General features: G+C 37.0%; 1 protein-coding gene across 4 annotated transcripts in view; it reads right to left on the bottom strand.

Annotated features, from left to right (window-relative positions):
* Positions 1-6,767: 6,767 nt before the first annotated feature.
* The window catches only part of ERICH3 (glutamate rich 3), a 1,772,788-nt gene continuing 1,752,373 nt past the window's right edge, over positions 6,768-27,182 (bottom strand). For 3 of the 4 annotated variants that reach the window (XM_044085800.1, XM_044085803.1, XM_044085802.1), the window contains one exon: positions 6,768-9,071. In XM_044085800.1, the coding sequence (XP_043941735.1) occupies positions 8,997-9,071 (75 nt within the window). In that variant the 3' untranslated portion in view covers positions 6,768-8,996. The remainder of the gene's footprint in view (positions 9,072-27,182) is intronic. The other variant, XM_044085801.1, reaches the window with a different exon arrangement.

The raw sequence follows: 27,182 nt of genomic DNA, 5'->3' as shown, positions 1-27,182 counted from the left end.
CCATGAGGTTCCTGGAATTTGTTAATTCAAATGCTTTGGAACAGCTAGTCTGCATCCATACAAGGGGCTGGAATGTCCTGTACCTGGTACTCACCAACATGGGGAATCCCTGCACTACCCCCTGTGCGTTGCCCTCCCTGGTGAGGACAGACAACACATGTGTCTTGCTTGAAATAAAGATCAGACTGGACACCCCCACCCCCATAGGAGCAAACAAACTGAAAATTTTCTCGAAAGCAAACTTTAGCCTACTAAGCGAGGGTATAAAAAGTTTCAAACCCCCTGCTAACACAGCCAGCAATGACTCCTATGCAGCGGAGTGCACAAATGCCCCATATAGACATTTAAACAAGTGCATAGACTTGGGTGTAGCTGTCAGCATGAAAACCAGGTCCTCTCAAAGAAAAAGGCCACCCTGGTGGACTACAAGTAGAAATAGGTTATATAACAAAAGGAAGAAACTGTTATCCAAGAAAAAGAGGAAACTTACTCACCAGATGAAGAATACCATCCACAGCTTGAACAAGCAAATTAGATATCTTATAAAGTCCTCTAAAACCAATTACAAAACTAAATTAGTGTCTCTAGCTTAAGACAATCATAAGGCTTTCTTTGGCTATGTCCAAATTCTTAAAGGGAATGCCCAGCTATCTGCTGAACTAACTATGGATGGTACTACTTGCACTGAACCAGAAGAAATTGCCAACCTGCGCGCGGGCAGATTTGGAGCAAGTTTCACACCCCTGTCCCCACCAGGCACACATCAAAGCATCCCTGTCACCAGTCCACTACTTAGCATCACAAAAGATCAGATCATATCTGCCCTCTCCAAGGCCAAAAACACAGTTGTCATGGGACCAGATAATATCCCAGTCTGTTTACTAAACAATCTAAAACAAGACCTAGTGGAACCGCTTGACACTCTCTTCAACCATAGCCTGAGCACAGGCTTTGCTCCAGTAGAGTGGAGAACAGCAACAGTAATCCCCTTACACAAAGGGGGTCCATCAACCGACCAAGGGAACTATAGACCCATAAGCCTAACAAGCCTTATCTCCAAGGCCATGGAAAAAATCACCATGAACTTTATCAACAAGGATGTAGGCAACCTCCAAACTCTTGACCTGACCCAGTTTGGCTTCACTAAGGACAGGTCTTGTTTATTAAACCTGGTGGACTTCTTTGAAAATGTCACAAATGTCCTGGATGAGGGCAAAGCAGTACATACAACCTATCTTGACTTAGCCAAGCCTTTTAACACAATCCTCCACTCAGGTGTCATTGAGAAACTCTCTCAGCTGGGGATTAAGCCATACATCACTAGAAGTGTAGCATACTGGCTCACTGACAGAACACATACTGTCAAAGTTAGGGATTCCATGTCCACCAGTAGACCAGTTACCGGTGGTGTACCACAGGGACCTCTGCTGGGCCCTCTACTATTTGGAACCTACTTCTCAGACATCCAGGAGAAAGTAGATAGCCTGTGGCTTACCAAGTCCTCAGATGACTGCAAACTAGGTGCAATCATTACATCCCCCAACCATGTTAACATATTACAAAATTGACTAACACAGACTTATGTCTGGTGCCAGAGTTATGGTTTAAAACTAAATGCAAAAATGTTCATTATTATCCCCTTTGGCAAAGAAGTGGACCCTGCAAATTACATAGCACCCCCCCCCCAAGACTTGGGAACACAGGTTGACAGCAATTTAAACTTCGATCACCATGTTCCCAAAGTGGTAAAGGAAGCCATCTCATAAATAAGGGCATTGCATCCAAAACTAAGGATGTTATAACTCCTCTATATTCGACCCTCATCAGACCACTAACTGAGTACAATACTCCCTTTTGCATATATCTCACCAGACACCTGCCACAACTGGAGGGACCACAGACGTTTCTAACCAAGAAATTTTTGGCCCTCCAAAACATGACCTACATGGAAAGACTGAAGGCCCTATCTCTGTAGTCTGTATCGTACAGGCTGCTGAGAGGTGACCCGTGGCTGGCCAAAAGAGTGATCTCTGACCATGCCCTAATGGAAATGCTGCATGTCCACAAATCAAATGGGATAAGAGTCACTCACTCCAGGGATTTCAACCTAGCCTGTGACATAAACAGAACATATCAGAGAGACAGATATGTCTCCCAGAGACTGCCACTCTTCTGAGATAAGCTCCCACTTCACATGGTAGCTCCTCAATGACTCTATTTAAGTGCAACCTTGACAACTGGGTAGGAGACAGTAAATTCACCCCGGGGGTGGCACCAATGTCCTTTATGGACAGGGCCAATCGGTGCCAATCCCTGACACTCTGCTAACAATGACCATCTAACCATGGTCAACTAGGAAGCAAGGGTATTACATAGCTAGTCTTGTTAAGGCCCTAGGGACATTAGTCTAGTAACTCCTATGAGCCTATTAATATTTTTATACTGCATTTAGAAAATTCCATAATGTGATCTTATATTATGGATAGAGGAGCAGTTCATTCTTATTTCTATCTCAAAAAATGAGTTTTGAGAGGAAATACTCTTTTCAAAGTAATGCTGACATCAGCTTTACATTATCTTTGTCCAACAATTTTCAGGAGTTCATGATGTAGATCCAGAGACAAAGAATTCCAAAATAATGTCATAAAATGTTGCTAACTACAGAAGTTGTTGTATTACCGTTCTTAAATTTTTACATTTTGAAATAATTTACAAAATTTAATACATAGGAACACGTCTCATGAAGAGTTGTTTTGTGACTTCTCTCATCTGCCAAAATCATATTCAGTACTTGTCGTCCCAATCTGACCTCTTCTCCTCATGAAAACATGTTCAGTGTTTATTCTTCAACAGATCATAAGGGTTATTTATGCAATGATATATTTGATTAGTCATGAACAAGACTTTCAAAAACTGGCTCTGGGTGAATGAATGAATGAATGAATGAATGAATGAATGAATGAATGTGCATTTTTCTAACTTTACAGCATCACTTTCTCCATGCTGCAGTAAACTGTAGGTTTGGCATAATTAAGTGAGAGGAAGCAGGTCTTGTATACCAGGGTGTATGTAACTTATCTCCCATATAAAACAATTATGACTGCATATTTTGAGCATGTGTTTTTTGAGTCCATTTTTATACTCATTTGCAAATTGCAAGGTAAACATCTTAGAGTGGTCTATGAAAAAATCAAACTTCATCCATTGGTACATCACAACTTGATGGACTTAGACTTGTTCCCGATCTCCATTTACTGTTTGTGTTTTTATGATCTCCTTTTATGAGGGTTTCTTCTAAACTCTCAGATTTAACTTCCACCTGCAAATCACCCACTGATTAATTGGTTACTCTAAATTTTCTATGCATATATTCGCATCATTTATCCCAGCACTTAGTACCTGGGTAATTGCTGCAGAGTCTACCAGATAAACACAGGTATCCTCCTTCTAAATGATTAACTAAATTAAGCTTCATGCAGAAATGAGGCATGTCATATCTATACTGTAAATAGATTCCCTTTTTCTATTCTATTGGCAAAGATTTTTATGATTCAGGCATATCAAATACTGCATGATATAAATAATGCACATGCAATCGCATTGTGCTTTTACTATGTATAGTGCTCAAAAACAAGGCTTTCAAAAATATGTAACATTCAGTGCTGTAGACAGGGTGAAACAAAAGGGGCAGTCATTCTGTGCACAAGCTATTAGGAAGCATGATCAGCGCTGTAGAGGAGTGATCCAATCTGTCCACCACAGACATTTGTGAGAACACATCTGCTGGACGGCAAGAGTGGTAGCCATTTTCTACATTTTCTTCTACATACCTAAAAAGGCCTTTGCTTCCCTTATTGATCCTTTCTAATAAATCCCTTTCTGCTTTTGCTTTTACTGCCCACACTATTCTTTGATGCCTTGCCCTGTGGCTCACACCTATCCTTCGATGCCTTGCCCTGTGGCTCACACCTATCCTTTGATGCCTTGCCCTGTGGCTCAAACCTATCCTTCGCTGCCTTGGCCTGTGGCTCACACCTATCCTGTGATGCCCTGCCCTGTGGCTCACACCTATCCCTCCCTTTTGTCCACTACTTGTAGCCCTAATGTTTGCAATGGCTGCTAGCGTCACACTGACCTTCTTCACTTTTTCTCTTTTGCATCTTCCTTACACAATTACTCACAACTTTAAGAACTCTATACTGGCTAATAGAATTTGTCAAAGAAACCCGTTTCCACCTTCTTTAAATTTTTGATTCAGTAGATGTCTGCAACATTGTAAATGCTAGGTTGTTATTCTAAGAATATCACATGCTGACAAACTGTGTCAGAAATATGAATACAACATTACGCTGTCATGACAGCAATAGGTGCTCATGCAACTATATTTTGAAAAATGCTGTGCCAGAATTAACATATTTCAAAGTTATTATATAATATGTAAACTGGTATTTTTAATTATAAACTTACAATGAAATATAAATACAACCTTACCTGTCATGACAGCCATAGGGGTTATTACAACTATACTTTTATTTTCAGTTGCATATAATGCAAACACAAAAGAGTTAAACATGTACAGTATACCTGAATAGTCATGAGTACACAGCAACTATGAAATAAGACAAAGGAAAACACTCTACACATTTTTGGCATGTTTATAGAGTTAAGATAAAGAAAGCAAATTAAAAATATAGAGTAATATTTTTTATTCATAACTTAGTACACTTATATATTTTAAATTTACATTTGTTGTGGATAATAACAAAGCTTAACTAAACAGAAGAAAGCAGTAAAAGACAAACTGAAACAATCTCATAAATAAAAACATAAACAATATTAAAATGAATGGACCATTTTAAAGCAGTAATCAGTGTTCAAAATCATCCGTAGTATTTCTGAAATCCCTGGATTTACATGGTATCAAAACACAGGAAAAAGTCATCAATGCCACTGCAACTTTTTATACATTTTTTAGATTTCAGCTTTTCTGTACTACTGTATTTATAACTGTATCTCAGCTCACTGGATTAAAGTAGTTAACATTTTAAACAAATTCATATTTCTAGGACAGATAATGGTACACTGTCATAGCATAACAATTTTGTTATAGCATGCACTAAAGGTTGCAAACATTTGTAAACGTCATACTCTGCATGGATGGGCAATAAAAGTTTTGAAAGGACTTCCTTTACACTAATCAGTAGCAGTGTATTGCCTGACCAGAAGCTGAACATTAATTCAATCAGATATGTACTATTATACATAATTATAAGTCAATACATTTCTTTTGAATAGTATGGTGCATGATTAATTTAATTTGTTTAATTGTCTGATGCAGTCTACACATTTACTTGTCTATCTGGCTTAAAGTGAAGAAAGAGCAATGTATTGAAAGATATGAAGCTAAACTGTTAAAAGATAGGCACAGGACTTGAACTTTATAGTAAAAATATAATGATGAAGATAAAACTGATCACGTACAGAAAATTAAAGATCAGTCTGAAATTAACAGACAAATGGAATGTTGTCTATGATCTTGCTAACATGGTGGGTGTTTTACAGCCAATACACTGCTTCAGTGTGCAAAGATACTTATAGGCAAATAAAATTGGCAGACAAACTAATGAGGGACAGAAATGTACACAGACTGATAAAACAACTGATAGTTTGTGTATTTCCTGCTGCATACAGTGCCCATATATGATCTTGATGTATGGCACAATCCTTACAAACTGACTACATCTGAATTTTGGGCCATATCAGTTTGCCACAATCAGCATGTTTTAGATATTGAAGAGACACCTGCATTACTAACAAAATGTGTTCTTCATCCTTGATGGATTTATGTGTTTTCAAACTGAGGAGAGTACAAGACAGCCTTTTACAATAGGTGGTGCAGCGGTTAGCATTGCCGCCTCACAGCAAGAGGTTCTCCAGTTCGATTCTCGGCTAGGGTGCCTTCTGTGCAGAGTCTGCATGTCCCCCCTGTGGTCGCGTGGGTTTCTTCTGGGTGCTCCAGTTTCCTCCCACATCAAAAAGACATGCAGTAGGTGGATTGGACACTCCAAATTGGCCCTAGGCATGAGTGTGTGCATGTATGTGCCTTCTGTGGAAGGTTGGGCGCCGGGCTGGCAACTCGACACCATAAAACTCCACTGCTAATCGTGAGCGGACAGATGTTCCGCTGTGGCGACCCCTAACTGGGTAAAGCCGAAAGAAGAAGAAGAAGCAGTAGGTGAGTGAAATTCTTATGGCAGGATTCTTTTTCTAAGTGTAAGAACTACAAACTCTACTTCACAATAGTACTACAGCACTCCTAAGATTGTTTCCTCTTTTGTTTTGAACTGACAGTAAAATAGAAGACAAACAGAATTACTCTGCTTGCAAAGCACACTCAGTTTTAAAACTTTTTAGCCCTAAATGTATGTATCATGGTGGTGTATTTTTGTATTTTTACCAAGAGTTTCAATTAAATTAAAACAGAAGTTTGACTCAAATAAATATTTATAGAGTCCCAAAATGCCTGAAAATGGAATATTATATAAAAGCAATTATCACCATATATTTCACATAATTTGTAGCTGATCTACAAATGTCCATTAACATGCTAACACTTCTAATCTGTTGCTTACCTCTCTCCTCTCATACACTGCTTGGAGTCATAAAGACGTTACTCTCACTGCAGTGTAGCTGTTGTCGTATAATTTGTATTCATCTGAAGCAATATACTAGAATAACTCATTTGTATCTAATGTACATTATAAGAATTCATCCAATAGTTTTTTTTTTATTGTCAGTTTCTTACTTTATGATAATAAACTCCAATATATTTCTATTATGTTACAGCAGACATGGAAAACATGAATTATCTTATGTAAATGAAAGCGGACCCACAATCCATAATCTATGAAATGGCAAAGACATACATATCACATAAATTATTATTCTGCATCTGTCTGGATTTTAAAATATATGCATCTGCATTTTATGCAAGAATACTTTAAAATAAAGTGCATTTATACTGCAGAAATGATGCCACACATTTCAAAACAAACATCAAACTGTAATCATTTACATGTACAGTCATTCGATAATATTATTGAGTTTTCTCATTTACAATTATAAAAAATATGCTCCTTTTTAGTATCCAAAAGACTGAAATAATGCCACTCTTAAATATACTGGATGAGTGCATAATATTAATTTTAAATTAATAGCATGAGTGTCTACATTATATAGAGTAATTTTTTTATTCGGTAAATAAAAAAGGGAAGCCATTTACATATTGTAGTATTTACAGTAAATAGAATAAATTAAATTGTAAAGGTCCATGAAAAATACCTGCATTGATATGACAGAATGATGGTACAGTGTTACCTTTTCTTAACTGATCAATCAATGAACACCTGATGTGTAATAAATATTTTATTTATCAAAATTAGAATGCTTAGAATTTAGTTTGGATACTTTATTTCAGATAAGCATCAATAACCTTTTACTAACCTAAGTCTCATCTACCTCCTAAATAGTGGACCTTAACTAGTAGTACACATTGACATGCTACTGCTAAGGTATAAATGCAAAGTTAGACTATTCATCTACTCCTGGTGTAAGTCATTGCTTTCCAAGTGCATGCCAGTCCAAAACGAATATATATATATATTTTACTTTAACCTGATATATAGAAAAGCTACTAAGTTTTACTATGACCAAACAATAATACATGACACGGTTTTCTCACACTACACGTATATTAGGAGGCAGAAGGTGATAGTCAGATTGTAGTACTGTTACATGAATGCATTTGCTTCATGTCTCTGTAATACAGATTATATAAATCCTTATTCAGAAAGTGTATTGTGATAATAATGTATGACTGCCTTAGTAAGCATATCATACTTGACTAAGAATTTTATACAGATTAAATACATAATTTTTCATTTATTTGGTAACCATGCAAGTCCACTGACCCAATGTGATCATTTTCTACCATATTACGTTATCATATTTTATGATTCCAAGCCGTTTTTGGTTCATTGTTAAAGCTGTCATCAAGATACGTGCACCTCTACTATGTAAATAAAATCATTACATCATTTTCAACTGATGTCCATAATGAATGCTGACATAATGATTCAAAATATTATAGGATTTTAATAGAATACATATATAAAAGAATAATAACATAAGTAACAAATGCCTGTTGACACTCCCCTACGGAAAGCACAAGAAATAGAACAAATGTTTTAGAAAACAAAATACTTCTCAAAGAAGAGTAGTTGATAAGTTATGATTCATAGGATCAAAGTTCAATAGTGATCAGGGTTTTAACACAAATAGTCATTTAAACACAGATAAACTAGAGTAGAATGCAATCTCAGATCATCTTTCTGATTTGTCATTACCAAATTATATATATATAAACTGGCTTAGAAAATTACCATTCCCTGCTGTCTCACTGCTTCCAGTCTATTGTTTAAAAGCAAATATGACAGGGAAGCATATAAGATGACAATAATAATCATGAAGATTGTACTAAGTTTTTGTTTCATATTTTGATTTCTGCCAGAATCTGTTTATAGCAGACATTACATGTATGTATTTTATAGGTGAAAGAGCTTACTAAATATTAAAATCAAGTATGACTGCAATCATTTACAGTGAGGTATAATTTGTCATGTTTCCATGAACTGTTCGTCTTCATTTAATGCACTATTACTCTTTTTCATTTAACTTTGAATTCAGCAGCAATCCACCTTACAGTACAACGTAAGAATTCAAAATTCACCACACATAAAGCAGCATGTACTCTTTCTTCTCACTGAGAATCCACAGTAAATCTTCTAGGACAGCAAATATGTTAACTTGCTTTGTATGGTGCTGCAGGAAATACATTTTCTTCTTCTGTTTAAGAATTCAGCTAAATAGATATTTGTAAATCAAGTCAAACTCAACAGACTTGAATTGTATCTGAAATCCACATTCCATCCTGGTTATTATGTTCGCCTATTGATATACTGCATTAACCATTTTTTAAATCTTGCCCTCTTTGTCAGTCGCACTGTTGCCATCTATTGAAATAAAAATACTGAACATAAAAATGCACATCTTGGACTATCGTAAAAAATAAATTTACACTAAAAACAGTATTGTGTATTGATCACTATGTGCCTCAGCAAACACTCTGTAATGATGTGAATCAGTTTTTAATATAAAAGACAGGCAATCACTATATTTTACATTGATGAATTAAACCAGCAGAATTAATTACAGCTTTTTAATATTCTACTTCTAATACATTTGGTAGGTACTTAGAATGACTGGTGCATATAGAAAAACATCTGACTGAATCGCTAACAACCCAGATTCAAATAGCAGTCTGGGCACTGGAAGACAAAGCAGGGATGAAACGCTTTTGGAGACGCTGGACCACATGCATCCTTCAGGGGGAAGGAGTCAGTCATGTTTTTTTGGGGTAGTAAATCATATGAAAGCCAGTTAATGGAAATATACACTGTTCAGTTAGGCTTTGGAGGCCTTGATGTGGCTGCCTTACTGTAATAACAGATAGACCAAGATAAGAAGAGAAATACCCCCCAACATTTCAGAAAGGGATAAAGTCTGGGGACATACATGAAACAGAGGGTTATGAGTGGGTCTCTGATTGTATACATGTTATCATGTGTTCAAGACATGGATGCCAAGAAAGTCACCAAAGAACAAAAGGGCAATAAAAGAAAGTCATATGGATAATGATAATTTGTTTTTAAATAAAGTCATACTGGAGAACTGTAGAAAGGGGAAGAATTTAAGTATGGCATGGACTGAGTATAAAAAAGCATTTGTTAGCATCCCACATTCATGGATAAAAGAGTGGTTAAACATGTATAAGATACACCCTACACTGATCGCCTACATTACAGTGACCATGAAACAGTGGCAGACCACTTTGCAATTAAGCCATGATAAAGTACAGATTATTAGCCCAGGGATAAAAATTCAAAGGGACATATTCCAGAGTGACTCTGTCACCGTTGCTTTTCTGCCTTGCCATTAACCCATTAAGCTGTTTACTTAACAACTTAGGCCATGGCTACAATTTGGCTCCTTAAAAACAACAAAGTGCAAAGACTTCTCAATTTCTCTTTGTTGATGATTTAAAACTATATAGCTCATCAGATGATACAAGAATGTTATTTGGTCTTGATAAGTGTGCAAAAGCAACCTTTAAAGCAGGAATTGGGACAATAATGTGATATAAAAGAACTTGAGCAAGAATGAGTGTATAAATATTTGGGAATTGATGAAGGAACAACATTAAAACATGAACAAATGTGAATAAAACTTAGTAAAGAATACTTCAGAAGACCTAAATTAATTCTGAAAAAAAGTGCTGGTATCTAGGAACAAAATCCAAGCTATAAACCAATTTGCTCCGCCTATCCTAACATACAGATTTGGAGTGACTGACTGGCCCCAAAACATGTTGAATAGATTAGATAGGAAAACAAGTAGGATGCTTCATGCTCACCAAATGATTTATAAAAATCAGTGTATACCAAGATTATATATTCCCCGTTCCGAAGGAGGGATGGGCCTCCTTGAAATTGATTACATGTATAGATCTGCAATCATGAGATTCCACACATATCTGCTGACCTCACAAGACCCAAATGTAGTGAAAGTTTTGAAACATGAGGAGAATAAATCTAAGATGACTTCTCTGGCATCAAGCAGGAATGGAAATCAAACCAGAAGTAGATAAAAATCAGGCAGCAACTGAATGTGCCAAAAAACAAAAGAAAGAATATAAGGTGAAGGACCAGATGAGAAGGCAAGAAATGTGGAAAACCTTAAATATAGTTGCAAGTATAGAAAACCTCTGGAAGAACCTCATATTGATCAGGAATGAACAAAGGAATGGTTACGGAGAGGCAAATTCAAACCAAGAGATGAAAGGTTAATATTGGCAGCCCAAGATAGTAGGCAACATGCCCACTGGTTTACAATGGCCAGTGAACATGTAGGAGAAACAGACAAATATAGGTTTTGTAAAACCAAATTGGAAACAGTCGCACACCTCGTTGCTGTTTGTGACATGATAATGGCACAAGGACTGTATACTGAAAGGCATAATAATGTGACAAGACTGTTGCACTGGGGATTGTGTAAACATTATGGTACTGAAGTGGCTGAAAAAAATGGAAATATGAGCCACAAAGCATCATAGAAAATGATGAAGTTTATAGGTTCATAGATTAGTACTAAGCTACCCCCCCTTGCGAGCCATTTTTAAGCCTAGCCAATTATCTCTTGTGAGACTCAAACCCTGCACCTTGTGTTTGTAAGGCAAACACTTTAAACATTAGGCCACCCTCCCAACCCCAACCCTCTATATCACATGGGATCACCCATTACCAACAGTTCAAAACATAGATGCTAGAAAAACAGATATAGTGGTCCAAGAAAAGAAGACAAAAGTAGCATTGATCATTAAAATTGCTACACCCAGTGACTACAGTGTCTGTCTTGCGTACAGAGAGATATCAAGTTCTAAAATATCATTATCTGCAGGCAGAAATGAGAACAATGTGGAAGAAAGATACCCAGAGAGTTCCAATAGTAGTTGGAGCAACGAGTCTTATAAAAAAGCATCTACAATCATATTTAGATATGATACCAATACATGTAATCCCATATGAATTGCAGAAGGAGTCATTACATGGGCACATTGTAAATGCTCCTAAGAGTACTTTTGGCTGACATCAAAGATTGAAACAATACTAATTTCATGAACTTTAATCATACTTTGACTTGTGAATGGGGTCCATTCCCATCATACTATTAGAAACCCAAAAGATTTGGAGAAATTAAAAACGAGTGAAGCAATATTATATTCATAAAGTAGCAGAAACTATTCTAAGAACTAAGCCAACATGGGAATCAGATAGGGATGACTGCAATTAGGGGTACAGAGAATAGGCAAGAGGGGGTTGGAATTTACTGGAGAAAACTGGCAAATGAACCAGGGTATTGGGAGCAAATAACTAGAGAGGAAATGTAACAGAATGGAAAGATGCCAAGAAGACATTTGGATTGCAGGTTAGAAATGGCTTTCCCTATCAGGGACCGATATCAGAGTATAAGCAAAGGGAAAGGAGTAGGGGGTCCTTAAGTGAAAGACCAGTACTGATAGAGTTTAGTTGAATCTAGAACAGAAGCTGCTATTAAAAAAGGGATAATTAGTAAGGCATATAAAATGTTGCAAAATAACTACAGGAATCAACCAGAAGAGTTTAGAAATGATTGGAAAGAGAGATTAGATACTAACAAGGACCAGACGATTTAGGATTTTTGCTTGGAAGTGTTTGCATGGGTATTTTTATACCTTTAGCAGACTCCAAAGAATTTTTCATCAGGTATATGGAAAATGTTGGAGGTGTGATGGGGAAGAAAGAGTTAGCTGGGAGCATATGTTTTGGGAGTGCAAAGAGTTGTCCTTCTTTAAATTTCCCTACAGAGTACTCTGTCAGAAATACTGGGCGAGCAAAAGAGTGTAACTCAGGAAGTGATTTTTTTGAGCTGCGATAAAGGATCTGAATTGCCTAGACATAGTAATGCCTCATTAAGTTTAGTTGTGGTGGTTGCAAAAAAGCAACTACTAGAAAATGGAAATCAAAATCTAAACCAACCATATTTGAAGTAGTGAATATTGTGAGATAAAAGAACTGGAATTGGGAACTTTAGAAAAGGCTAGGAGCAAACTGCATAAAAAAATGAAAACTGCAGAGGAAGAATACATGCAGAAACATTTTTGGAGGAGAAATAAGGTTTAAGAAAAGGTAGGGATTGAGCAATTTATGTAATGTTGGATGACTCTTTGATGCCATAGTCCACAACTGGCTGAAGCAGCAAAGAATGCTCCTTGTATTATCCCCACCAGATATACACTCACCATGAACACACAGTCACAGCGCAAAAGCTTAGTCTCCACATTGACAACCTGATGTCTAGTCATATGTGTCTGTTACCCAAACAGCCCACACACATCACCAGTAGACATATAAAGTAGATATATCCATGTCCAATGCACACTGTCCTATGGTATCTAGTACAGCAATGGGCTTGCTGGTAAAACAATGCCACTAGACAACAACAGTACTTTGTGAACATAATGAAAGTAGACAACAACAGCAAACCATGAACTGCACAGTCACAAAGGATAGCAATATTCAATGTTTACACCTGAGGAATATAAACTGAGTAGCAGACAGGTTCATTTTTGTACCTACATTTATGTTTTACAGATGCTATGACTGTTCAAAAATGAGACAATGTGGAAGATGTGCTGATGCAGATGTGGGCAATGCTGAGATAAGAGACACTGTATGAAATCAGAAAGTTGTATTCCATTTATATGCTAGTAGATTGCATATGTCATGTACTATACACTGGCATGTTTTATGTTAAAGTATACATGTGGTGATAAAGGCCAGTGAGACATTTACAGATGATGCCAGTCTATGAGTAAACTATTGTCCCATATAATTACAAACACATCTATAAAAACTGGCTGTTACAACAGCTACACCGTGTGTAACATGTACTAAGAGTATAGTGTAACAGGTGTAGAGAGGTTTAACATGGTAAAACAACAGCCATACAATGGCCATAAAAAGTAGTATGCACTACATTAAAAGTATATCATGCAGATATTATCACAGGTAAAACATCAACACATCATGAGTGAAATCAAGGATGGGCAACATAGGCACCATGGTTTACATCACCAACAAGATGTACACACACCTGTTACTTACACAAATAATGGACAGTTTCTGGCAGGCCAATTATTTCAATGTTAATTCTTCTTGTTCAGTTTTCATTGTCATCAAATTTCTTGCCTTGTGAAGTCACTGTTCGGAAAAGACTGGTAATGTCCTTCCAGTTAGTTAATTGAGCTTGCAATTTCCAGTAACTGTAGAAAATCTGAAATAGATTCTCGGCTGGGGTGCCTTTTGTGCGGAGTCTATATGATCTCGCTGTGGTTGCGTGGGTTTCCTCTGGGTGCTCCGTTTTCCTCCCACATCCCAAAGACATGCTGTAGGTGGATTGGACACTCTAAATTGGCCGTAGGTGTGAGTATATGTGAGGGAGTGAGTGTGTGTGTGTGTGTGTGTGTGTGTGTGTGTGTGTGTGTGTGTGTGTGTGTGTGTGTGTGTGTGTGTGTGTGTGTATCTGTGTGACATCACTGTACCTTAGAGAAATAGGAATGCTCTGAGACATGAAAACCTTCGACTTAGTATGCATCCCTATACACACGTGTACTTCCATTATTTTGAGGACTGCAATTATAGCCCCCAGAATTACAATAAGTAACCCTATTTGGTACTTTGTGTCACATGTGTCTGTGATTTGTTGACATATAACATTTTCATGCATGCAGTCTCTTGTCTCACTATGTGTAACCTCAAAGACATGTATGTGTGAAACACATGCTCTTTTAGATTTGTTACATATCACAATAGACATGTTTTCACAAGATGCATGTCCAGTCTAGTGTGTGTGTGTGTGTGTGTGTGTGTGTGTGTGTGTGTGTGTGTGTGTGTGTGTGTGTATATGTATCTTTATAAGTATATTGGAAAGAGACCACGACAACATACTAGATACCTCAGAATAAGCCATCTTGATAGAAGTCACAGCTTGTGAGGTTCTGTTCTCTGAATCCAGATGTATGTATATTAATGTGGGAACAATACATGCAGAATAATGTTTTGGAGGTGGAATGAGGTTTAAGGCAAGGCAGGAAATGTATGAGCTATGTAATATTTGACTGACAATGACTAGATAGATTATAAATTATATATGATGTTTGCAACTGGAAATATGTCAATATGATTTGTTTTCATTTATATAAATATATGATTGCCTTTGTCATAAGTTATAATTTAATAAAGATGTTTCTTGTGTAAAGAAAAAAAGATCTCTTTACAAACAGAATGATGAACTGGAGTTACTCTTTTGATTAGAGCTCTTAGTGATGGTGTTAGTTTGTTAACTAAAAATTATAAAACTGTGATTTTCTGTAGCTTAACTTGTCAGTCAGACCAATTAGGTCAATCACTTCAGCCTCATTTAATTAGTCTCCTTTGGTGGTTATTAAATTAATAACTTTTGACTGACCCTGTGGTGCCTCATGTGTTTTCTGAGCATATGTAGATTCATGCTAACATGAGTTTCTTAGTTTCAACATAGAATAGTTTTCTGCTAGAGATTCCTTTTACACTGACATAACAAAATTCATTAGTAAGTAAACACAGATGATGGAAAGCTCATCTGATGTAATATCCTTTATTAGACTAACACACATTATCTGTATAATTACATGAGGTATGAGGTGTCTGGAGTTATCGTTTTACTAGCGTTAGAAATAGTGCTTATATATCCGCTTCTGCCTAGAAAGGGAAGTATATGTTTTTTTTCCTCTTGGCTAAAAAAGCCACTTTTAAAAATTCCAAGTGGGAAAATTTGGGAAACTCAAACATTTAGTATGATACCTAAACTTCATTTGGATTGCACATTTTTTACCCACTCTGGCACTTTTTCAAGTGTCTTTTTCCATACTTCTAATGGAATTAAAGTACTTTTCCTAATAGATACCATAGACTGAGTGTAACATCCTGCTATAGGCAGTGGTTAAAAATCTAGTTAAATACTCATTCAAATAATTACATGATTTAAGACTAACTGAGGTATACATGTGAGATGTTTATTAGATACAAGAGTCAGACCCAAAAACAATAAGGATTCTAAAGAATCACTGTAGTGGGACATATGAGACAGCCTGATATGCAGGAGTATCCCTATCAGTCTGCAAATTAAAGGCATTTGTAAAATGAAGAATATTTTTAGTGCACATGCCTGCATCTTCCGGAAATATTAAATGATTAAATGACAGTAGACACAAAAAAGAGAAAATCATAGTATCTCCTCTGAAATTACCTGAATAATTAGTAATGTATGTCACACTGTGGAATATAAATCTAAGGAGATTATTTAATGGGCTAGGATGGAATGTCGTCTCGTGCAGGACAGATACTTGCCTTCTACTCATTACTTGCTTAGATTTTCACCGGATCCCTGCAATCCTAAACTGGACAAAAATGGGGTACTAACAATAAATAGATGAATTAGGGTGAAGAACACCATGCTTAAATATGATATAATGGTCAAGCTGGATCATTTCTCTACCCCAGTTAACAAAGAATAAATGAATACAGATGAGCCAAGACGTTTTAGGAGAAACAGAAGATAATAAGAACCAGTGCCCACTGTTTATGCTAAAAATCTACACAATCTTATGACTCTGACAGAAGAACTTTGTCTTGATATTACAGCATTAGCAGAAATTTAGTATACATAGAGCCTTGCTTAGGAAGTAATTATACCAAGGTATACAACATACTGCAGAAATAAGAAGCTTCAAGAAAAAAGTAAAGGAATACAACTATACCAGTAAATTAACAAAGACAAAGACACAATTCCAGATTAGGATAAGTAACCAAACTGATTTCAAGTGGAGGAGTTTATCTGGGTAGGCAAGATCTCCCTTCCAGAGAAATAAAGCAACCAACAAGTAGCTTTCAGAAAATACTCTTTATTTCTCAAATGGATTAGTATCTTTATGACATATACTCCACATCACTGGAGAACAGGTAGGATTGTTATGCCTACTCACCTTGAGATCACTGGATATTGCAACGGACACTAGAAATAGCAGTGAAATTTACACTGGGGTGATATACTAAAGGCACCATCACAATGAAGACAACATACCCTCAGCATGACAATCTGAAAATAATTTTCTTGAGTGGCGAAAGCCAGGGTACCTTTTTGCGTGGACTTATATAGCCCTAGGGCCAATAGCCTAGTACCTACCTATGACAAAGATGAAGCAAGTATCACCTTGGATGATTTTAATAAGTTCGACATGAATTGGAACACATGGGCTTCGACCACATGAGCATAAACATTCTTGATGACCTGTTGTAGGCAAGCCTCAGGTAGTTAGTATTAGAATCTTCTCAAGAAATAACAGTTTTGAATTTCATGTTCTTAGATGCAGAGGAATGGACATAGGAAGCTATACAGGTACATGAATTCACCAAAAACTATGATCCACAATTAGTTTATCTACTGACTCACGTCAAAAAAGACATGGTTCTGGATTTCTATGTATTAGACTTTGACTAAGTAGGACTGCATCTTGAGAATGCTAAAGCAATCATAAATGAAGTTAGTGTGAATGTACAACAGGGTCACATAAAACAACCATCCAAAAAGCAACAAATACTTATGTGAAACAAACATGCATATAAAAATCAACATGGTTCTCAAATGACATAATATGAAATCTAAAAGAAAATATATAATATGTACAAAAAATAAATGCAAAAGGAGGAAAACAGAATATAGTTACAAGTGATTCAGAAATAAGCAAGGAAAGTCGTCCAAAATGCAAAGGCCCAGCCATGGAATAGGATAGCCTTAGAGAAGAAATGAGATAAAACACTCAAAAAACATTTCATAGATACCCAAAAAATCAAGAAAGACTGAAGGATGAATAGTGAAACCCAAGAGATAAAAATTATGATATGCAAAAAAGTATACCAAAATACATGGCTATTAAATTAGTAAGAATCTATAGCATCACTGTAGCATCACTACAATATCTAATTACTGAGAGAAGGGGAGAAGGGGGATTTGTTGTATCTAGTCAACTCAAGTGTTCAGGAAAATGCGGTTTATTGCAGTCCTTTCATAAAGGAATGTTGAGAACTACAGCTAGAAAAGAAAGTGTGGCCTTATGTGGTTCAGCTAAGAATTTTTAAAGAAATGAATGGAAAATTGGTAATGTTCTAACAAATTCAACAGATTAAAGGAGGAAGGTTAGCTTTCCGAAAATAGAAAGTGGGCAAGATATGATTCTCCTTCACATGAAAGGAAGGAAAACAAGCTAAAAGCTACTAACCTGTCTGCTCTCAGCATTATGAAAAATATGGAATTACTGATTCAGAAGAAATGTGTGGCATACTTAAGAGTCATTAGGGTATTAAACATAAAGCAGCATGACTTCATCACAGTAAAAACATGCCAGTCAAAACAGGGTTCATTGACTAGGCAGTGTAGTAGTAAACCAGGCATAAGCTGTAGATGTGGCAAATTCAGACTTTTGGCAACATATACATATATATATATATATATATAATATATATATATATATATATATATATATATATATGTATATATATATATATATATGACACAATACTTTATAAAAAGTGAACAAATAATAGGTAAGAGGATAACAAAATGTGCATAGTACTGTCTAGTCAAAATGATAAACATGTTCATATAGGGAGTGGCTGGCCCCTGACCAAGACTCATATCAATACTCCCCAGAGAATGGGGTATTAGTTAAATATTTTAAGCATTTGTAAACAACTTCTCTTTTTGTATTTACTCAAGGATGTAGGTTGCTTCATTCAGAATCAGTATCCATGATAGAATGCATTGAAAATAAATACCATGATAAAAAGAGTGCTTCAACTTCTGTTTCATCATCTCTCCCTTGTGGTCTTTGAGGTTGAGACCTTCCACTACCAGTGTTGAAACAATAGGAGTGAATTGTAAATTTAGAGATGAAGATTAAGTTGCTATTTCAGATTTACTACATTATCTCCTTTTGGCTTATTCCGGTTAGGGGTCACCACAGCAGAACAGTCCGCAGAACGATTGGCAGTGGAGTTTTACGGTGTTGAGTTGCCATCCCAGCACCCAACCTTCCACAGAAGGCACATACACACACACACACACACACACACACACACACACACACACACACACACACACACACACACACACACACACACTCACATATACTCACACCTAGGGCCAATTTAGAGTGTCCAATCCACCTACAGCATGTCTTTGGGATGTGGGAGGAAAACAGAGCACCAGGAGGAAACCCACATAACCACAGGGAGATCATGCAGACTCCACACAGAAGGCACCCCAGCCAAGAATCTATTCCAGATTTCCTACAGTTACTGGAAATTGCAAGCTAAATTAACTAACTGGAAGGACATTACCAGTCTTTTCCGAACAGTGACTTCACAAGGCAAGAAATTTGATGACAATGAAAACTGGACAAGAAGAATTAACATTCAAATAACTGACCTGCCAGAAACTGTCCATGACAAAAATTTGCAAATAATCTTTGAGAAAGTATTAAGGAAGTTATGCATCTGCTGACACACTTCAGCTATCTAGCTATAGAGAGGGTTAATAGAGTTGGTCACAGAACAATGGGCTCTAATAACACACCAAGACACATACTGATGGCCATACCTCTCAATCTGCAGTCATCGAAAATAGGAACAAATGCCATTAAAAATGGGAACATCCTGCCAAAAATCTGGATGTCTAATTAGTATAAAACTTGAATACTAAATAGCAGATAGATATTCCCACTTCCAGTAGAAATGTTGGAAACTACTCAGAAACACATTTAAAACACAGAGACTGACAAAAAGATGCAAAAATATAAGTACACTGTAAGAGACAGTGTAAAATCAGTATACTTTAATGAGCTGCTCTGCAAAATTCTACCACACAAAGGCATTTATTTTTGCTTCAGAAAAAGGGAGATTAAGATGGCGGTCCTCTTTCTTTAAACAATTACTGCCACTAGTATATTGGTCATATAGTACAGTGTTGAGGAGATTCAGAAAATTGAGTGAAAGGGTAAATCAAGCCTCAAAACAGGGACATACCTCCAAAAATAGGCATATCCTGTGGAAGAGTTGAAAATAGGAATGTAACTGCAAAATAAGGACAGTTGAAAAGTCTGCTGATGGTCATGCACTCTGCATGCATGTAGGACTGGCAACCTGCAAAGAGCCGCAAGCAAAGTGAAGTACTGCAGGACTGCAATTGGCTACTATTTACAGTTAACTACTATAAAGAGAACCTTTCTTTAAAGGAAAGATTGCTTTCTGTTAGAAACAACTTGATCCTCTAAGGTACAGTACCTTGCTGATCTACCTCGTGGTGCAGACAAGTGGAGGCAGGTGAGGGGAGGCAAATATTGACATCAGAAAGTGAAATGGAGCAACTTCTGGGTAAAATGAAATAGTGGCATAACCTATTGAGTGAACAACAGCTGGAAGACTTGGTTTCTGAAAAGGAGATAGAGTGGGAGATTGCAAGAAAAGACATTAGACAAACAAGACAGCATCAGGTGTTGCACTGAAAAAGCTCCTTATAGACAGCACACTTCCTCCCACTCCTTCTCCTGCTTCAGCTACTGAATTGGTATTAGAGCTTCATGTAAAGCCAGCTCACGTATCAGTAACCACACAGCATGACATGAAGGTAGAAGTCATCCAATATCGAATACCCAGAAAAGAGCCAATGGCCGGCCATGTCAAAGTCCTAGGCATGTGGCTAAGAAGATTATCAACAGCTAACTTCCAACAAAGACAGCAACTCCTCACTGAGGAAGGTCAGCCATGCAGGAAGTAAAACCTAGTTGGACATCTTCAGCAGTCCTTCAGTTTCTGCAGTCAAAAAATTGCTTGACTCAAAGATGACTTATTAGACTCGATAAATCAGAGAAATATCTATGGTCTATTCTAAAAATAATTTTTAACTTAAAGTTTAAGCTCAAATGCTTTACATTTTTCTTTTTCACTGCTTATATTTCTGCCAGGAATGGTGAATACATTTTATGTGGAGTCAGTTAGAGGTTTCTTTGAGGATGCTCTGGACTGATAAATAATTCAACATTTGCAGTTAAATGTTTTATAGATGTCAGTACTGATGAGTGTTGTGTTCATTTTTCCAGTCAGGATTTTTCTGGTCACCATAAAGTAGTATAATTATTTGAGGACCACTGAATGACTAAGGCACTAGAATAGCTGTTGTGAATTATTTGCATGTGTGTGTTTATCACATAACAAGAAATTTTTATGAAATTACATCAGAACTTAGAAACTGGACATAACTGTTGAGACTGTACTGAACACTTGACAGATAATTTGAAAGATAATTTCTCAGATGGTTTCTTTGGGAAGACTTAACACATTCTGGCAGTCTTGAAATGAATAAGTGCTATGTTATTTTAATTACAGTTCACATTCATGCTTGTTTCTCAAGAGTTTATGTAGTTGAATCGACATCATACCGAGATGGAGTTGAAATAATAACTTATGGTTTCCTTATTCGGTCAACACCTCACACAATGCCTTTGTTAACTGTTGTTCAAAATCTCACTTGCACATTATTTAGCTATGCTATGGGCACACATGCCTGGGGATAAGGCAATGCATCCTGGATATCTTGATAGGCACATGCTAGAAAGCAATATGTAACACTTTCCTTTTGGCACAACTTTTAGTTAGCAATGCCACTGTCAGATATTTGTGTTCCTTGCTCTCCCACATTTCTTTCATTTTCAAATACTAGGTGACTGTCAGACATATGCAAATGTCGTACATATTGTGAGCAGTGCAATGTCATTTTGTCAGTTCATTCCTACAATCTAAGTATTGCCAGTACAGGTTGTATTTTGCCTGCAAGGTCTGCAAAAGTGAAATTTAATTAACTATTTCTAATATGCTGGTAAAACTCCATATGGAATACCTAGCCAACATGATGTTATTGTGTGGTGATGCATGTACATATACTTAAATATTCATTATATATGCATGGACTTGCAATAGATCGGTGATATAAAATTTAAATTAATAGGTAGTCCTTCTGGGGTGACATACTGTTGTGTATATTTAGAACCAGCATTTATGTCTACATCCACACATATTTAATGAAGGCATGCCAAAATATACACTTTAGTAAGGGGCGTGGAGTTATGTGCTCAGTTAATATGGAGAAACATCTCATTAGTTTTACCATTAAATAGTTATACTCAAGCATGTGACAGTGTTGCATGAATATGTTTACCCTTCCTACTTGGGTTCTACATATGAATAAAGGACAGACTTATAGTTTGAACTTCTACCTTTTTAAGGCATCATTTTGGGAAACCCTCATGTTACCTATTTAGTATGAGTTAAAGTAGCTCTATTACGACCATCACACAATTAGATTATTGGGAAGCCTTAATATGTCCTCAGTAGGGGAAACAAGCTGTTTCAAGTGTTTTAGTTGTTCGTTTTTACTGACATCTCCCTCCATTATGCTGCCCCAATCTTCACTATCCTTCAAGTCTCAGAAGTGTCCAAACTTGAGCAGTGTTATAATAAAATAGCCAAACTTGCAGTAAACTATAACAATAGAATTACACCACTACCTATCTCTCAGAGAAATGAACTGGTTAGAACTACCACATCACCTAGTTCTCTCATCTAGCTATAATACACAGACTTCTCTATAAGCCAGAAAATTGCCTAGCCTTTAACAATTTAATACAACATTACTCCCACAATAGAATTTCACACCCTAGAGAAAAAAAACATAAATCACTACAACCAAATCATCTAATACTGCAGGTAATTCTCTATATTTAATCGTGTAATTAAACAATGGAGTCACACCCTACTATCACTGAAATCCTTTCTGAATGCAAATTAATTTAAAGCATGACTAAAACCTCACCTATCTTATCAATGGATCTTTTCTCGTATATCTCCAGGATAAATGCCACTGTTATTTTCATATTGCCACATTGTCAAACCATTTCTCTTCAGTCAGAATCCTATGCTCCACAACTTGCATTTGCAAGTACCTGAATAATTTTACTAACATCTCCCAGCTACACACATAGTTTTGTGACACTGCTCAATCCCCATAGCTATACTTCTAATATAACCTTTATGATAGCCATATATATAATTATTAATGAACATATTTCATATACCACCTCTTAACTACAATAGTAACATTTCTGTCATATATAGTTCCTTCTTTCACCTCCATTTCTTTGATTTTATTTGACAGACCCACTAATACACTTCAAATGCTCAATGTTCAGCATCTACTAATGTATGTCTCTTTTGTACTGTAATTGTTTGCCTTTATTCCACATACATTAGCAGATGAATGTGTAAATGTTAATGAATATTACTTAATGTCTGTTCATGTATATTATTGAATATCAGGGTAAAAATGTTTGCAATATGCTGGAGCTTTTCTCCCCAAGCCTCCGCTGAAAAGTTTTTTTTTGACTAAATTTATTTTATTTATTTAAGTTTGATGACCGGGGAAGTCCACTAGGCCAAGAAGAGCCCATTTTCAGTGGAGGCCCGGGGAGAAAACCTCCACAATAATTGCAAGTTACATTTCACATGTTACAAAAGGACATAGTTCATACAGCTAATTAAACATTTACAGATAATCTCTGTAATATTTGGAATTGGCTTGTCACAATGTTATAAAAATGAAAAGACATAATTCAATACAGAAATTTCAACATTTACATAAAGTGAATATTTTTTTGTTATAAACTCAGTTGTAGGTTTAATATTTCAAAATATATAGCTAATAGCCATTAGTTCATAGGTTAGTACTAAGCTAACTGCCCTTGCGAGCCATTTTTAAGCCTAGCCAATTATCCCTTGTGAAACTCAAACCCTGCACCTTGTGTTTGTAAGGCAAACATCTTAACCATTAGGCCACCCGTCCCAACCACTGGTTAGGAAAATATTATGCATGGAGAGGGTAATAGTATAATTGAGATTGGAGAGTATAGTACAATAGATATTAGAGAGAAAATTAGTTTTTGGTAGGGGAGGGATTGTTTTGGTTGGTATGAAGTAATAATAAAGGTAGTTGGATGAGTCAGTGCAAGGTGGAATGGGGGAGGGGTTAAGTTGGAGCTTGGCAAGGGCATTCCCATTTGGAAGAAAGATGAGAGAGTAGCTGAAATTTGAAATTTGTATGGTTAGGTAGGTTGCATAGGTGTGTAGGGAGAGAGTTCCACTGTTTAGCTAAGGAGTGGGACAGCAGTAGATGGCCAGGAGGTCGTACAAGTTTGTGGACCTGAAGGAGATTTTGGTTTTTGGATCTGAGTGAGCGGTTGGGAATGTAAGGTTTTAAGGAAGTAGCAAGAGCTGGGCAGTTGGCAGGTTTAAATATGAGCTTGTGGGCAATGGTGAGTTGTAGGTAACTGAGGTAGTTGGATAGTTCAATCCAGGTGAGGGTCCAGAGGGACTGGCAGTGGTGAGATGAGTTTTTGGAATTGGTTGCAAATTTGGAGATCTTAAGGTAACAGGATTCAAGTTTGGATCAAAGGCCAAGATGGAGATTGCTGAAAAGAGGGTCACCATACATAAGGGAGGGGAGTAGGAAGGTGGATGCAAGAGTTTTATGGGTAGAGGGGCTTAAGAAGTGGTTGTGCCTGTAGAGGAGGCCTAACTTTTGGTGGGTTTTTCTTGATTGTGGAGCAGATGTGGGTGTCAAATTTTAGTTCTTTATCAATAATGATGCCAAGAAGCTTGGTTTTCTGGAATGATTTCAAGGAGTGTGTTGTTTTGGCTCTGTATGGTGAATGTGGATTTGTCAATGGAGTTTTGGTAGGAGAAAAAACATTAGTTTGGTTTTATTTGCATTTAGTGCTAGCTGGTTAGACTGCATCCAGGTTTCTGTTTTGGAGAAGACTAGTTGGGTTTCTGCTAGGAGCTCGGAGGGGAAGAAGGCTGAGTAGATGATTGTTGAGCCATCTCCATATTGGATGATAGATGAGTCTGAGATGGATTGGTGAAATCTGTTAATGAATAGGTTGAAGAAAAGAGGGCCAGGAACAGAACCTTGTGGGACACCAGTGGGTGTGGGAAGAAAGGGGGAGGTTAATGTTTTCCATTGGACAGCTTGTTGGCGGTTGGACAAGTAGCTGGAAAACCAGGCAATAGTGGTGGAAGAGAGGTGTAGGGTAGAGAGTTTGGATATAAGTAGGGTGTGTGAGATGGTGTTAAAGGCCTTTGACAGATCTAGGAATAGTATGGATATGAACTTGCCTGAGTCGCGTTCGAGGTTTATGGTTTCAAGAAAGGAAAGAAGGGCAGTCATGGTGCTGTGATGAGGGCGGAAGCCATGTTGTGTAGGGGAGAAGAGATTGTTTAGTGTTAGGTGTGCCATGAGTTGTGCTTGTATTGTTTTCTCTAGTATTTTAGAAAGAGAGGAAAAGATGGCAATAGGCCTGAAGTTGGTGGTATCAGTATTTTTGCCACCTTTGTGGAGGGGGATGATATAAGCATGGTGCCAGATAGAAGGGACATATGATTCTTGTATGGATCTATTTATAAGAATAGAGATGGGATAGGCAATGCTGTCTGCAGATTGTTTGAGGAAGGTGGGTGGAAAGGTGTCGGGTGCATTGCGACATGGTTTGAGTTTAAGGAGAAGTCTTTTTATAATGCTTATGGGGATGGGCTTGAGGCAGAAGGATGTGGAGGACGGTTGATGATTGGGGTGGTGGTTGGGGCAGGAGGGGGTGGTGGTGGAGAAGGGGGTGGGAAGGAGGCTGATAGTTTAGCTATGCAGTCTATGAAAAATGAGTTGAACTGGCTGGCTGTTTCAAGGTTGGAGAGGTTGGGGTCTGGGCAGGGGTTTTCTTTGTTGCCAGGATGCACCATGTATGAGATGGAGTCCCAGAATTTTTTTGGATTTGTTGAGTGCAAGGACTGGAATTTTGGAGTACTGGGCTTTGCGGTCTTTAATTATTAGTTTTTGTTGTGGAGTTTCGTAGTTGCTTATACTCTAGGAGGGTGTTAGGGTTTTTATGTTTTTGATATTGTTTCCATTTTTGTCCGTTTGGTGCAAGGCTAGTTTAGTATCTTTTGATAACCATGGGCAGGGATTGGTTTTCATGCGTTTGGTTGGGGGGGGGGGGCTTGCTGATTGAGAAGGGTTAGGAATGAGGAATGACTAAACCCAGTAGGACCAATGAGGTAAACAAAAGCAAAATAAATAAATACAAATTATTTATTATTCAAGTCACTATTAGGACTAGTCTGTTTGGTATTCAGTAAGATATTTAAAACTATAAGGTGACCCCTTCAGGGTAAGTGGGTTGCTGCATGGTAATTTGGCCATGTTATAACTATTTCACTCAGTGTAACCTCCTAATGCTCATATTTAATTACAAGTTTTATTATAACAGGCATAAGAAGTTATCGGTCAAAAGTTTTTATTTTTTGTTCTTGTTTATGGTTTGTTGTGATGATTATTATGAAAATCACTATTTAGGCCAGTTTTTTAATATTTCCAGACTGTATTTACCAACTGGGTGATACCTTTATATGAGTACCTATCTGGTCTCTCAACTGTACAGATTTTTGCAGAATGTCCAGATTTTTGCCTCATATTTTTGGTCTGTTCCTCATAAAATTTGTGATTTTCTGGCAAATCATTGAAGATTGAAGTCATTAGATAATACTAAATAATGACAGACATTTGATTTTCAAACTTTATATCCTTCCGAAAATATATAATAATTCAAAACTTGTTATTTTAGCAACTTTCTAAGTTTATAGGAGCAATATTTAAATTCTGCACCTATTGTGGGGCCTTTGACCCCCTCCCCCCATTCTTTCTGGTTTTGTCCAGATTTCTTTCACTGAGAAGTTGAGAAGTATGTCTGTCCTGGATATTACTCATAGAATAATCTCACTTTTCCCTTAACTTTTCATTGTGGTGGAGGTTTTCTGCTTCATCATTATAAGACCAGAACAAAACTGGCTAGGCATAGGTATACTTTCTGAACTTTCCAAAAGTTCAGCTGACATGGAGCTCACAAGTTTCTTTTGTTGGGGTGAGTTCATTTTTAGAATATTAAAGATATAAACAACATGGTAAGGAGTCTGACCAGAACAAAAAATATAACTAAAGTCGAGTGAGAATACTGGAACCAACTCACACCTTTCTGATAGGAAAAGTTTTTTCAGTATGTTTACTAGGGAAAAAATGTGACACAGCTTGTTGGCAGGAAACCTAATTAAAGTGAAATAAAAAGGAGCTGCACAACAATGTCTTCCCTAGACTAGTTGTGTATCTTAATACTAGTGGGGGCAAAATGGGAGTGGCAAGCTTAAGGGTGGCCACAGCATTTGTAGCATCTAGAAGAGCATTTAGCTGGTTGATTGAGAAAGAGCGAATACATTTTC

The sequence above is a fragment of the Protopterus annectens genome, chromosome 10.part0 (genome assembly GCF_019279795.1).
Source record: "Protopterus annectens isolate FY-2018-M chromosome 10.part0, PAN1.0, whole genome shotgun sequence".
Taxonomy (NCBI): domain Eukaryota; kingdom Metazoa; phylum Chordata; order Ceratodontiformes; family Protopteridae; genus Protopterus; species Protopterus annectens.
Note: the sequence above shows the minus strand (reverse complement) of the source record. Positions and strands in the feature narration are given on the sequence as shown.